The 16398-nt window shown below is 36.9% G+C and overlaps 1 protein-coding gene across 1 annotated transcript; it reads left to right on the plus strand.

The window, feature by feature from the left end:
• Positions 1 to 15384: 15384 nt before the first annotated feature.
• LOC133322533 (uncharacterized) lies at positions 15385 to 16070 on the plus strand. Its single transcript, XM_061531521.1, has 2 exons — positions 15385 to 15562; positions 15649 to 16070. The coding sequence occupies exons 1-2, from the start codon at positions 15436 to 15438 to the stop codon at positions 16068 to 16070; spliced, it is 549 nt and encodes a 182-aa protein (XP_061387505.1). The 5' UTR covers positions 15385 to 15435.
• Positions 16071 to 16398: the final 328 nt, after the last annotated feature.

Raw genomic sequence — 16398 nt, forward strand, 5'->3', positions numbered from 1 at the left:
AACAAAGGAAACTGATGAGGATCAGTGGCGAGATCCGGAACTATAGTCTTTCCTGCCTTACCCCTCGGCGGACAATGCCATACATTCCCCACTAATAAATAGTTGTTTTTATACCCTCCACCATAGTATGGAGGGTATATTAATTTTGTCATTCCGTTTGTAACACATCGAAATATTCATTTCCGACCCTATAAAGTATATATATTCTTGATCAGGGTAAAATTCTAAGACGATCTAGCCAATATCGTTCCGTCTGTCCGTCCGTCTGTTGTAATCACGCTATCTTCCGAAGGAATTGAGATAGGGTGCTGAAATTTTGCATAGGGTTGTCTTTTGCCTGCAGGCAGGTCAAGTTCGAAGATGGGATATATCGGTCCACGTTTAGGCATAGCTCCCATATAAGGGTACCCCCCAATTTTCTGTATTTTGGGGTTGTTGAGCGCGTTTTTCAACCGAATTCGCTGAAATTTGGTACATTGTGTTCTTATTGGGTACTAAATGTCTCCACAAAAAATTATAAATATAGGTCCACTTTTTCTGGTAGACCCCATATAACGGTACCTCCTAATTTTCAGTATTTTGGGGGTTTTGGTCGTATTTTTCCACCGAATTGGCTGTAATTTAGTACTTTGAGTTCTTAATAGGTACCAAATATCTCCACAAAAAATTATGAATATAGGTCCATTTTTTCGGGTAGCCCCCATATAAGGGTACCCCCATTATTCGGTATTTTAGGGTCTTGAGCGCGTTTTTCAACCGAATTCGCTGCAATTTGGTATTTTGTAGTCGTATATGGTAACAAATCTCCCTACCAAAAATTATTTATATTTGCCCCCTTTTTGGGGTAGTCCCCATATAACCCCCTTTTTTATATTAATATAGTTATCTAATTTGTTCCGCATTTTGGGTTTGGTTCTAAGAGTCTGTCGTAATCATTTAACCTGCGGAGGATATCGAGATAAAGCTAGAACGTAAGGTTCGATAATGAACTATACATGAACTATAACCCGCATTTAGGCCTAGCACCTGTATGGGAGGTATCAGAGGGAGTGGACCGATAGTCCACATTTTCGAACCTGAACTAAGTTTGGAAGAATAATAAGATAGGCACAGGTTGGATGAAATCATTATTTTGTGGAACATGGTTCACATTATGGTTTACATAATCGCGTTGTAGAAATGTCGGTATAGGTCCACTTTTTGGTATTTTCCCTACATTTTCATTTCAACTACCTTTTAGTATATCTATGGTGGAAGGTATAAAAAGTTCGGCCCGGCTGAACTTAACGCTTTTTCACTTGTTTTTATATAATTTGGTACATTGGTTTCTTAGTGGGTACAAATATTCTCCACCAACAATTACACTTTTTCTGGTAGCTCCCATATAAAGGTGCTCCCCAATTTGCATATAACAGACCATCCCTTTTCAGGGCAGATTTTGTAGCGATGGATTTTTTCCATGCTATATTTTTTTCCATGGTATACAAGTGCATATTGTGCAACCTTAGGAAGATAAGGAGGTGGCTTTGAACGCTAAGGCGCCGGACAACAATCAACAGATGCCATGGGAACCAGGGTTCAATTCCAGCCGGGCTCAAGCTCAATTTTTGAGTTTAATGCATTTTTATTTCGATGAGGCCGTGACGGTCCAGATTTACAAACTAATTTATTCGTATATAATTTCGATATGCATAGATGATTGATAAAGATGCTACTTCTGTCCGGTAGCCGGGATATTTTACAAATACAACCGAAATTATTCGAGTGGATATGCTGCAATAGAAATCATTGGAGCTCCACTTATGCAAAGCAACTGCGTTTAAACTTCGGTTACAACTTACTTGAATATCACTTTTATTCCTGGCCGAATCTTACCTAAAAAAGAGAAAAAATTATTAAATATTTGTTTATCTATCAAAAAATTCGATAAAATACTGTTTTAAGTCCCCATTAATAATTTCCATACATCCACATCATTCCGATTTGCCAAAAAAGAAATTAAAAACAAAATCCTTCACACGTGAAACATTTTGCACCAGTTAGTCGATATTGGTTTATGATTATAATTTTTTAGGCCTGGTAACAAATCTTCCACCTCAAAAATTATTAATATTATTTTAAGAGTAGTCCCCATAAAAACCCCTTTTTATGCCCTTGCCAATACTGTGGTACAGGGTATTATGTCTTTGTACATATGTTTGTGACAGGCAAAAGGAAAGGATATAGACACATGGTTCCTTTTGAGAACATGCATAGAATCACATTCTTCAAAAAGAAATTTTCTAAAAGACCTTCAGGGGTAGATTTTTCAAAAAGAAAATTTCTAGAAAAACCTTAAGGCTTGGATTTTTTCAAAAAGAAACTTTCCAAAAGACCTTCTGGCGTGGATTTTTCAAAAGAAAATTTCCAAAAGACCTTCTAAAAGAGATTAAGGCGTTGATAAGGTCCTTGGGTCTTTATATTCACCAATTGGTCTGTATACAGACCACAGGTCTATATATAGACAACAACAAAAATATATAAATAAATAAACCAGTGAGCGGAGCAGTATAGTCGGACGGGGCCGACCATACGATACCCTACACAACTACCACGAACTCTAACTTTCTGAGGATGTTTATTCCGAGTCGGAGTAATATTTCGTGATATTTGCCCCCTCTTGTCCGATTAGAGGTTAACAACACCTCTTCCTTACTTTTTTCGAACATTCAGTACAGTCCTTCTAATTACTTGTCCAGATTACCTTCACGGTGGGTTGTGTTGTGATTTTCGGATTATACTCTACTCGAAAACACACAAAAAATTATGTTTTCGGTCCATTTCATCCCAAAATTTTAATCTGATCATCACCGAAAATTGTAGGCGTTGTTCTTGACCATAACTGTAACTTCATGAAAAATTTCAAAGCCATCAGCGCGATATTTCTCCCTCTAATGTGGTAATGGGTTACTAAATAATATCTGAATACGTAAGCACCTGTAAATATTTGACTGTAACTCCCACATCTGAGTAGATACATCACTATATTTGGTATCAATTTAAACGCCAACCACTCCTCTTGGATATTCTGTCAACTCCTGGGGTCTACATCCTCCAGGAGTAAATATATATGTCATAGAATACAAATTTTGTCATTTTTCACACAAAAGTCAGGGTCCATTTGACCCGCTAAATATTGACCGATCTTTATCAAAACATGCATGCTTATTCTCTGGCCCGATCCCCTTCTCCATGCAAAAATTCGCGGTGTTTGGGCCATAATTGCGGCCTCTGGAGCGACCAGAAAAACCGACAAAAATTTAGTATTTGGTCCATTTCATCCCCTAAATATTAACTGATCTTTTCCAAAAACAATAGGGGTCTTCATTGGCCAGAACCCATCCTACATGCAAAATTTCGTGAAGATTGGTCCATAACTGTGGCCTGTATCGTGTTTACAAATTATAATGGACAGACGGACGGACGGACGGACGGACGGACGGACGGACACACATGTCTAGATCGACTCAGCTAGTCGAGATATGACGATCGGTATACTTAAAGGTGGGTCTAGGACCAATATTTCGCGGCGTTACAAACATTTGGGGCTGCACAAAGCTATAATACCCTGACAACATAGTTGTGTAGGGTATAAAAATCTATAGGACCTTCAGGCTTGAACTTTTTTTGAAATATTTGTTTTTATTTACTTTCAGGCTTGGGTTATTTTAAAAAGAAAAGTTTTAAAGGATCTTTAGGCAATATGCGTGAATTTTTTTGATGGATGTTTTTAAAGGACCTTTTATAATATTGTTTTAATAGAAATGTTTTAACGAATGTTCAGAACCATAGGTGTGGATTTGTTAAAAAAAATTCTAAAGGACCTTCAGAACCATATCAATGGGTTTTCTTAAAAAGCTTTCTTCGATTTTTGTTCTGCAATAAAGTGCACCAATTTATTTGTCTTAAAGCTACATCGACATTGTTGCATCCACAACTGAATGTGGACCATCCTGGAACAATAGTGAAAAATAATAATGACAATTTAATTACTCTGTTGAACATGGAAGCCTTTTTGTTTGTTTGCTATTGTTGTTGGTGTATTTGCTCATTACGGAATAATAGAAAAACAAGAGCAGTGCAAAATGACTGACGAAAGCAAAGCTAATAGTCGTAGATGCCGGATAGATACAACAATGATGCAGCAGAAACAACAACTAACATTAAAAAAGCTGCACAATTTACATAAGTAATTGTTTGCATGCAGACAAAGAAGAATTTACATACTCGTGTATGTATGTAGATGTGTGTTTAAGTGCACAAATACAAGTCGTAAAAATACTACCGCTTATTCAGAAGGAATAAAGTATAAAACGTCTTGTTGACGTTTTAGTGTTTATCGAACCTTTAACCTTATAACTACAAAGATGGATTCGAACTTTAAAAATATCAGTTCTGTTCTTAGTGACATCATTGGATTCCCAATTAGTTTTAATGATGGATTTATTAAATTTCAAAATGTTGGTCCTATATGGCAGAGGTACTGAGAGGATTGAAACAAAAAAGGCCATCTTCGGTAGGCTTAATGAAAATATTAAAGAAGCAAATATCGAGGAAACCTTCATTAGATAACCAAGTTTGGTCCAATTTTAGGTATAACTCTATGTAACAATATCCTCAAATTTTGGTATTTTGTTGATTTTTAATATGTTTAGACACCAAATTGATATTTCAGGTTACCAAACATTAATTTTCCACCGATTACGAATATATCTATACGATGAGAATTGTTATAAATATAATCAAATTCTAATGTTTAAAACATTATTTCATTAAATGGTAAAACATGAAAACACAAAACCTTTGAACTATAACCACATTATTCTCATAATATATATTGTCACCACCACCGAAAACTCCTCCAAAATGTATTCAAATTCCCAACAAATACACACACAAAGTTCACTCACTAAGGCAACGTCATGATGAGAATGCAAAAAAAAAAAAAATCCGAACTCGTGTTGTAAGTAGTAGTACATCATAACCACCACACATCAGGAGAGTTCATTTGGGAATTCTGAACACATAATCGCACACACACATACACTTGCACACAGATAACAGCTTATGAATATTTGCGAGGATGTTTGCCCTTCAATGTTTGGCCCCAAAGTCAACTGATGTGTGAATAGATGCCGCAGACAGTCGACGTCTATTTCAATGGACATGTGTCGAAATGTCATCAGCTTTTTCAGTGGACGAAATAAAATAGAATTAATGAATGTAATGTAACACACACGCACACATATTGTGGATAACAAACAAGAACCTATGACAGGGAGATAGAGAGATGATGCACATAACATATTTTCATAAATTAATGAATGCGAAGGTCATATTTCTATTTATAAAGTAAATTTCCATGAATCGTAGAAAAAAAGTATTTTATAAAATCATAGAAAATAAGATGCATCCAAATGGAAAATATAAAGCTTCAAGTGGTATATGAAATAATCAAGTGCAGATACTTTATGAAGATTAAACTTACATGGATTTACAGAATTAAATTAAATTTAAAAGTATTCCGACCACAGTGGTCGGTATAGGTAAAGCAGGTCTTTGTCAAGAACAATTTAGTCTGTATAGGGACCACAAGTCTTCATATAGACCAATTGGTCTGTATAGAGACCACAGGTCTTTATATATACCAATTGGTCTGTATAGAGACCTTACTTAGCTGGCTTGTGATAGAACTTTCGTTCCTTAAGCCGAGCTTAAAAAAGATTTCCAGGCGCGTCGGTCTTTTGCGCAGTTTTTCCAATTTGAATGATCATATTCGGCAATGTTGTCTTCCACTTGATCTTTCCATCTTATTCGTGACCTTCCCCTTCTGCGTGAACAATCAGCTGCTTCGCTTTTTGGGCTGGGACATTTTCATCCATTCTCACAACATGCCCTAGCCAACGTAATCGCTGCAGCTCACTACGTCTAACAATGCCGATGTCCGAGAATAGCTGGTACAACTCATGGTACATTCGACGGCGATAGATCTTTCGGAGAATTTTTCTCTCAAACACTCCAAGAGTTTCCTCATCTGCTTGCGTAAGTAAGCAGACTTCTTCTCAATTTGTTCAAAGGTGGCGGTTACCGTTCTCAATGTTCGACTCATTATGTCGATGTCATCGGCGTAGGCGAGTGACATGTGTTGTTTGGTTTACAGAATGACCTTTTCCAGCAGTATGTTAAAAAGGTCACACTGTCACCTTGTCGGAATCCTCTTTCGGTATTAAAGAGCTCCGAAAGGTCCTTTCCGACTTTAACTGTTGATCTTGTGCCAGTTAAAGTCATTCTGAACAGCCGAATTAATTTTGCAGGAATGCCAAACGCAGACATGGCTTTAAACACCTCTGAACGGCTAGGGCTGTCGAATGCGGTTTTATAGTCGACGAATAGGTGGAATGTGTCGATGTATATTTCTTGGATCTTTGCCATGATTTGGCGCAGAGTGAAAATCTGGTCAATGGTGGATTTGCCAGTTCTAAAGCCGCATTGGTATGGTCCAATAATATCATTGACCATTGGCTTCAGTGGTTCACACAGCACACTGGATAGTACTTTATATGCGATGGGAAGAAGAATAATTCCTCTATAGTTGGAACATATCGTCTTGTCTCCTTTTTGTGCGCGGGACACAGGATGCTGAGGTTCCAATCATTGGCTATGCATTCCTCTAGCCAAATTGTACAGGTGCATGGCCTTACCAGCATCTGATCATCGGTATTGAATCGTTCGGCTTGTACCTGCTGTTTTATTATTCTTCAGCCGATTGATTGCTATTCTGACCTCATCTTGGCTAGTGTATACCACTCTATACCGACATCTATTATGAGTTCTGGAGTATCCTCTTCACCGCTACTATTTGATATCAGAAGTTTTTAAAATGCTCCTTTCAGATCCTTAGCACGCTGTCTGTATCTGTCACCAGGTTTCCTTCTTCATCTCTACATGAGGATGTGCCTGCACCAAAGCCTTCGGTTTGGTGTTTTAATCGTTGGTAAAATTTCCAGACTTCATTCGGACTCCTGTACATCTCGATTTGCTCACATTCACTTTTTTCTTGTTCTTTCTTCTATTTTCTGAAAATACGTTTCTCCTCTGTCCTTTTCTCCCGATAATTATACCCTACACAACTATGTTGTCAGGGTATTATAGCTTTGTGCAGCCCCAAAAGTTTGTAACGCCGCGAAATATTGGTCCTAGACCCACCTTTAAGTATACCGATCGTCATATCTCGACTAGCTGAGTCGATCTAGACATGTGTGTCCGTCCGTCCGTCCGTCTGTCCATTATATTTTGTAAACACGATACAGGCCACAGTTATGGACCAATCTTCACGAAATTTTGCATGTATGATGGGTTCTGGCCAATGAAGACCCCTATTGTTTTTGGGAAAGATGGGTTAATATTTAGGTGATGAAATGGACCAAATACTAAATTTTTGTCGGTTTTTCTGGTCGCTCCAGAGGCCGCAATAATGGCCCGAACATCGTGAAATTTTGCATGGAGAAGGGGATTGGGCCAAAGAATAAGCATGCCTGTTTTGATATAGATCGGTCAGTATTTAGCGGGTCAAATGGACCCTGACTTTTGTGTGAAAAATGACAAAATTTGTATTCTATATCGTATATATTTGTTCCTGAAGGACATAGACCCGAGAAGTTGATATTATATCCAATAGGAGTGCTTGACCTTTAAATTAACACCGATTATATTGTTGTGTGTGCTCGTATGTGGGAGTTACACCTAAATATTTACAGGTATCTCCGTATTCGTATGTTATTTGGTAACCCATTATCGCTCTACAGAGCGGAACTGTAGCGCTGATCGCTTTGAAATGTTCCATGAGGTTCCAGTTATGACCAAGGACAACGCCTATAATTTTCGGTGATGATCAGATAATAATTTTTAAATGAAGTGGACCGAAAATTTAATTTTTTGTGTTATTTTCGAATCGATCTATAGACCACAAATGCAAGCCGAACATCACAACACAAGCCACGGTGAAGGGAATCTGGACAATAGATGTACTGAATACTCGTAATATTCGGAAAATATGTCAGTGTGAGGAAGAGGTGCTGTTTACCTCTAATCGGGCAAGAGGGTGAAAATATCACGAAATATTGCCCAGGCTGGGAATAAACATGCGCACAAAATTTGAGTTCCGTAGTAGTTGTGTAGGGTATCGTATGGTCGGCCGCGTCCGACTATACTGCTCCGCTCACTGGTTTTCCATTGCATTACGTGTCGCTACTGTCAACCGGATTGCCCTATACGCTGCGTTTTCCACGTCAGTAGCTTTACGACACTCCTGATCGTACAACGGATTTCTTGATGGTGGTTTTTGGTACCCAAGTGTTGCTTTTGCTGTAGTTTGTAGGGAGTGGTCCGAATCGATATTCGCTCTTCGGATCGATCGAACGTCTAAAACATAGGATGAATGCCTTTCGTCTATCCTAACATGATCAATTTGATTTCTCGTTTCTTGATCAGGAGAAATCCAGGTGGCCTTGTGTATATCGAGATGCCGTTGTCTGATGTTTTTTCGTGGAGAAAGAAATTTCCGACAGTGGTCACACAGACTACAGGTCTTTATATACACCAATTGGTCTGTATAGAGACCACAGGTTTTTATATAGACCACGGGTTTTTCATAAGACCAATTGGGCTGTATAGAGACCCCATAGTCTTTCTAAAGACCAATTGGGCTGTATAGAGATCCCAAGGTCTTTCTAAAGAACAATAGGGTTGTATAGAGACCCCAAGGTATTTCTAAAGACCAATTGGGCTGTATAAAGACCCCAGGTCTCTATAAAGATCAATTGTCCTGTATAGAGACTACAGGTCTTTATATAGACCACAGGACTTTATATAGTCCTTTATATAGAGACCACGGGATTTTCATAAGACCAATTGGGCTGTATAGAGACCCCATAGTCTTTCTATAGACCAATTGGGCTGTATAAAGACCCCATAGTCTTTCTATAGACCAATTGGGCTGTATAAAGACCCCAAGGCATTTCTAAAGACCAATTGGGCTGTATAGAGACCCCAAGGTATTTCTAAAGACCACTTGGGCTGTATAGAGACCCCAAGGTCTTTCTAAAGACCAAATGGTCTGTGTAGTGACCAAAGGCCTTCATAAAGATCAATTGGTCTGTATGCAGGGAGACCCCAAGGTCTTTCTAAAGAGACCACAAGAGACCATTTGGTCTGTATAGAGACCCCAAGGTCTCATTATAAAGACCAATTGATCTTTATAGAGACCACTGTGTGTAGGATGACAAATAATGTTGCACTTATTGCCATTAAGAGCACGTATGAACATTCGCTCTCGTTAAACCTTATATTTTCCCTCGTTTCATCATTCCATGTAACTGATACTTTAAGCCATGTCTAGGCCACAACATTGATATTCATTCACCAACATAATTGACTTGACGTACCAAAACTTTTCAAGTAGCTATGGAAACCAATAACTTGTGCAAAGGAAAACCTAGAAAATCGAGTTTATTCTTAGAAAAACTTTTCACTTTCCAGAAGTTAAATTCTCACAATAAAACAATTTTATTGTTTAAATTCTAAAATAATACAAAAGTGAAAAATTCGGTTGTTGAAAATAACAAATTGAGCAAAACCCATGAAAAATATATTTTTCTAAAGGTTTACTATTAGCTGGATAGAGTGCGCACAAAAGAAGTTGAGACAAATAAACGAGAACACAGAACAATTTTAGCTTTCAAAATATATATAAGCTGTAACGTAATGAGATTCAGTAATAACATGTGGGTGTACTATGAAATCGCTAATTAAAAAAATATAGAAAAATAATTCTCGACTTTTCCAAGTATCGCTGATGTGGGACCTAATGATAACCAATCACATATAACCTACAGAACCCAAAAAAAATGTGCTGTTAAGGAAGCATATGCAAAACCCGGCTGGCTTTCCATGTTGCTTGTGGTCTATCTTCATGGAGCCCCGGTCATCAATTACCCGGCCTAGATTCTTAACTGAACTCTAAACAGCACTGGAGACCCAATAGATATTTTTTCGTACACTATTAGTAGGAAATTTCGAAGCACCTCCTTATCAATATCCTACATAGCTGCAATGACACAAATACCAAATTTCTGAGTTCCAGCATTTAGTAAAGTTTTATGGACTATTAGTACGGCTTTCCATAAGCGATCAATTTACCAAATTATTAATGACTCCAAGATTATAACGTAATTATTTTACTTGTAATTGCCTGATCCATTAATCTGGATGGATTATTTATATCGATTTATTATTGTGACTTATTCTCTAGAATTTTGCAGAGAGTTTGCTATCACCTGCAATACCTCGTACTCTTAGGATGTGAACTGAACCGTGTTGTGATTTTCTTGATGGGGGTTGAATAAAATGTAAATACACTTAGTTTTTTTTTTTTGTCGTTTTTTTATTACAATCGGCTTCCAATCAAGGTAACAGTAACGAAAAGAAAAAGCAATTATGATTGAAGGTTTCGTAATGAAATCGATACTCATATTGGGGTATTACGCATATCAATTACATCATATTTTTTTGTGTAAGAATTATATTATATTTATGGCATATAACAGTGTAATGTCATGGAACTACTCACACCATAGTAGGGAGGTAGATTAACTATTGACCTGCAGAAAATGTTATAAGATTTTAAAAGTGGCTCTTTATGTTTTAGATACAAATAGAGGAGAACATGTTCCAATTAAAATTGGGTGTACTTTTTGAGATAGCGGTCAAAAAATCGATTGTTATGGCCGATTTGTGAGAGGTCTATTCTCATGGTGTACAATGACTCGTATCCTTTGGTTAACTTTTTTTCCCAAAATTTCAGGCAAGCAAATTGAGGTTTAGCATTCCTACGAAGCTTACAAGGAACAGTTGCCAAATAAGCAGTTTTTATGAAGAAACATTCAATCATTTGCCTCGAAGTGCCTCTTCCACGAACAAAGTTCATTGAATTTGGCTCGACTTCGGTAACAAATACGGAAGATTGCTGCTCGTTTTTCGATTTTCTTCTACATTTTCAGGTGTAAAATTGTGGTTTATCACTCAGAATTGATCCTCTTACGTAGCTAAAGCGGAAAAGTCTCCAAATGACTTGTTTTGACTAAGAAACATGGAACCACTTGCGTGGAAATTTTTCTTCCACGATTACCCACATGGACGACTGTTTGTTTGTTTCAGGCTCATAGATCCATGATTCGTCACCTGTGACATAAGAAGCACAACTGTAGTTTTTTGACATTGTCTCTATCGCGTCGACTAAAAAAGCAGACAACAATAATAATAAAAGGTTTCGGTCAATTTTATACCCTAAATATCATCTGATCACTAGCGAAAATTGTAGGCGTTGACCTTGACCATAACCGGCAACTCAAGCTAAATTTCCTTGCCATCGAGACGTAATGTATGCCCTTTAGCTTGGTAATGCTAGTACTAAAGAATATCAAAATAGGTAGATCTCTGTAAGTATTTAGGTATAGCAAATTATAATGGTAAAACGGACGGAAGGTCACACATGTCTAGATCGATTCAGATAGTCGGGATATGACTGTGATTGGCATACTTAAAGGTGGGTCTAGGACCAATATTTCACGGCGTTACAAACTCTTGGGACTGCACAAAGCTATAACACCCTGACAACATAGTTGTGTAGGCTATAATAACTTCCTGAAAAAAGTGTTCAATGGCGTAACGCTTCGGCCGATTTTTGAGGACCCTAGCCTTATTTTCCATGCAAAGACGCTGTAATTAGGTATTTCAAGTTTTAAGAGGATATTACCCCTCCTTGTAGACAAATTTAAATGTAGGTCAATGTTGAGACATAACCTCCATATAAATGACTGTAATCTCGAGTTCGGTTCCTCTGATAGGTATAGATATGTGCAATTTTCGGGAAAAATCCAGAGACGTACCTATTTACGGACATTTGTTAGTAACCGCCGTTAGTAAACGGTTCAACATGGAACTACCGGCGTGGCATCATTGTTCTACGAGTGTGATTTTTGGATTAAGAGTTCATATCTTTATTAAAATATGATCCCGTATTTAATATAACTGGTATGGCAAATTATAACCACTTCGGTGGGGGGAAATACGACAAAAACTTTCAAAATACCGAAAATGAGATTGGGACCGTGACACAATTTTCGATAGATATTTTCCAACCTTCTAAAAGCCGAAATTCCAATATATACCAAAAACGTCAAATTAAATCAATTTCGTATGAAAATGGAGGAACTGTGCCGTTATGTAGGTGTTATACCAAAACGTGACTTTATAATTTCGGTAAAAAAATTTAAAACTCAATAAAAACAAAAAATAGCAGAATGAAGCCAATTCGGTTTAAAAACGTACCCAAAGCTCTCAAAATACCGAAAAATGGGGATCCCAATATAAGGACTACCCCGAAACTTTTTTCTTGTCACTACTGTTGGGATCATAGGGCTGCCACAGATTATAGCCGTCTTACCTTTGCCGTTGTATTTACATCGCCCCACGTTATTATACCCTACACAACTACGATATCAGGTATATATAGTGGGCCCATGAATTTTCATCACCGTGAAATATCGATCCTAGACCCACCTTTTTCGATCGTCGTCGAATAGCAGAGTCGATTTAGACATGTGTGTCCGTATGTAGACGCTATACAGGCCATAACTATGAACCAATCGTCACGAAATTTTGCATGTAGAACAGGTTCTGGTCAAAGAATACCCCTATTAATTTTGGCAATGATCTATTAATATTTAGAGAATGAAATGGACCAACAAATTTATTTTTGTCTGTTTTTATGGACGCTCTTGAGGCCACATATTATGACTCGAACACAACGAAAGTTTTCACCAGGAAGGGATCTGGCCAAATAATGAGCATGACTGCTTTGATGAAGGTCGCTCAGTATTTAGCAGGTTACATGAACCCAGACTTTTACGTGAAAAATTACAAATTGTGTTCTGGTGCGTATGTATTTACTCCTGAAGAACATAGAACCGATAAGTTGATAGTATATCCAAGAGGAGTGGCAGACTTTCAAATCTATTGAAGGTTAAATCAGTCAAAATTTAAAGTGTCTAATTTTTTTGGCGCAAATATTCACCTCGGGAATACAAAATTTGTGAAATATGTTGGTATTAGAAAGCGGAGCAGTTGACCTATAATTGGTCAAGACGGTGTAAATATTGCGAAATATTACCCAGGCTCTGAATATAGGACCGCCGAATGTTAGATTTTCATGGTATTTGTCACTGTCAGAGATTTTTTGTTATTTGTCGCCGACTGTATTTCTGCCTCGACCTCGGTTTCCTGATCTTTGGGTATTCAATTCAAGAGCAATTCTGGTTATGTTATGGAAAATTTTTTCTTAAAGTATGACCATTCCATCTCCATATCCTATGATCAATCAGGATCTCATTACTTATGGTGTTGGGGCAACATATTTCGTATGTTGGGGCAACATGATCCTGAGGCATATATGTGGTGTGTTAGACACAAGACAGGTTTCACTGTCCTATAGCCGAATCGGTTTCATACATCTTCATATGAATATAACTTCTTCAATATAATATATGAATATCATTTGATAAATCTGGATGGGTTCCTGGTGTGTTAGGCCCCATAGCTCTACATTACATATGGTGTTGGGGCAACATATTTTGCATATGATCCTGAGGTATCTTCTTATGAATATCTTTGAGATTTTGTGTGGTGTGTTAGATACAAGTTAGGGTTCACTGTCCTATAGCCGAATCGATTTTATACATCTTCGAATAAGGTGTGTTAAATCCATCTCCTTTTTTACGGTTAATCAGGATGGTTTCCTGGTGTGTTAGACCCCACAGGTCTGCATTACTTGTTGTTTTGGGGGAGAATATTCCGCATATGATCCTGAGGCATATTCTTATGCATATCTGCAGCTTTATTGTGTTGGTGTGAGATACAAGTCAGGTTTCTCTTTAATTAGTCTGGATGGGTTCCTAGTGCGTTATGCCCCACAGCTCTACATTTCTTATGGAGTTGTGGGAGAATATTCCGCATATGATCCTGAGGCATATTCTTATGAATATCTGTAGCTTTTAAATGGTGGTGTGATACAAGCCAGGTAGGCTTTTTTCGATATATGTGAGCTTCTCCAAAATAAGTTAATAATCAAGTTAATAATATTAACACCTATCGTTTACGTTAATTTGCATAAACATCACTTGTTGTTACAGTGTTTTCTAAATAGTGTGACAGACTACAAACCCAATGGTCCTTGGTTCAAATCCACGCGGAGGAACATTTTGTAGAATAGTGTCATTAAATGTAGCGGAGAGGGGGGCACCTTTGAACAGCGCTCATAAAATCTTGGTTTAAATTTTTTCCGACCCGCTACCACATTTTTGTATATGGCAATCTTGTTCTTTATCTGCGTAATCGACTTTGGCTAGCTTTTTCATTTGTCGACAAATTGTACATGGGTGGCCATGTTTTCGCAGTGTAATTGTAAACTTTTATTCTTTTGGTTGTAAGGGCGCAGGAAGAATTCTGTGAAAGTTTTCTTTCGTTAAACAAATTTTTTTGCATTCCAATAACTAATGTACTTTCTTTCATATATATTTATTACAAAAAAGTTATAATACATTTCTGTAAAAAGCCACGGGTGGGGCACCTTTGAACATGCCCATTAAATTCGAGTAAAAAGCGGAGTTTTTAACTTTTGGCTTCGATTTCTCAAAATTTAAATGGGCTAATAAGATTACGATTAACTGTATTTTTCACCATATTAATTTTTTTTTTAAGTCATTTTATGTTTTAATAAATTTTGATCTAAATTTTTTAAATTTTGAAATTTTTTTATATATTTTTTAATGAATAAATTGGTCAAGATATATATATTTTTTGCTAAGAAGATTTTCTACCCCATCAGTATCCAAAATATCATAATTAGAGCTAATTTTCTTTAAAATTCCTTTTTTGGTGTTGACTGTAAATATTCCCCTCCCCCACTAATATTTATATAGAAAATATTTGCATAACATTAAGTTTTTCTAAATTAATAACATGATCTTTTTCCGCATCGGCTTCTTCTTTCTGGCATATTTCCAGCTTATTTGCCGTGTCAAGGAACACACTATAGTACTTGAAGAGGAGGAAGACGAAAAAAAAAGAAAACCCAAGTCAAACTTTTTTAAAATGTTCATAACAACGTTAATGCTGAGGAATAAAGAAAACAACTTGAAAATGGAAACTTCCACATCATAATTCACTTGAAAAAATATAATAACGAAGGTGAAGAAGACGAACGAACAAACAATTTTAACTTGCGCTCACAACAACAACACAAACAATAAGGACAAACACAATAACAACAACAATAATAAAATGCATCAAGTGCTAAGCTATGAAACTGCAGTGCGTGCCAATTCTTCCTCCGAGTATCGCGAATATGTTACAAAAAGGACCTGCATTAGTTTGGTATTGACAATAGCATTCTTTACGCTAATATCAGGTAAGAATGTGATGGGGGAATTGCAGAAAGATAAGGGGAGGGAGTGGATAAAATAATATATAATTGCATTCTTTTATTTCCTTTAGGCTACCTATTGGGCAACTTTGTATCGGAACGTAAAAATCACATACGAATGCTGCTGACAAAGAAACCGCCCAATGTCGCTTCGGACCCCAGCAAAGATGTTACCAGCGAACATACCATCGACATTTCCAGCACTGATTATATGTGTCTACAGGAATTACATGCCCATCAAAAAGTCAAATCGAAACTATTAGCCTCAGCTCAAAATCTCAGTAAATTACAACAAGGCGATGAAGCCATTCGCTCAAGTTCCCTTAACACAGATATCTACAGTCGTTACATATCATGTACCCAAGATGTATCGGTCAATGCCACCACCAACGATCTGAGCCATTTTATCGAACAGTTAATCGATAATACATTGGCTCGCCAAAAAGAGTGCATACATCGGATACAGGCGATAATTGATCATAATTTGAATTGAATCGGTTTATAAAAGAAATGTTGAGTTGAGTGTTTTCAAAGTATTTTTTGTAGGTGTACATTAAAAAATAAAGGGCCAAATCTATTTTCTATTGAATCTCTTAAAGTATTTATAAAGATTTGAAATATTGTTGCTTTTAAAGGTTATGGCAATTGTTGACAGTGGAAAAAGTGGCCTAACTGGCATAGCTGTGGTTAAGAGGTAAACTCTTTGGTTTTTTGTGTGTGTGTTAATTAAAAGTAAATTACGGTTAATATTATTAATTTGATTGATTTTTGAGAGCTAGATAACTTTATAACAAATATTTTTGTATAAAATTATATATGAA

The sequence above is a fragment of the Musca vetustissima genome, unplaced genomic scaffold (genome assembly GCF_032173495.1).
Source record: "Musca vetustissima isolate MV318-11 ecotype Yass unplaced genomic scaffold, APGP_CSIRO_Mvet_v1 utg216811, whole genome shotgun sequence".
In the NCBI taxonomy this organism is placed as follows: domain Eukaryota; kingdom Metazoa; phylum Arthropoda; class Insecta; order Diptera; family Muscidae; genus Musca; species Musca vetustissima.

Coding starts and splice junctions, on each gene's coding strand:
- LOC133322533 (XM_061531521.1), top strand. CDS start 15,436: ATGCATCAAGTGCTAAGCTATGAAACTGCAGTGCGTGCCAATTCTTCC. Junction 15,563..15,648: donor ATTCTTTACGCTAATATCAG/GTAAGAATGTGA, acceptor TATTTCCTTTAG/GCTACCTATTGGGCAACTTT.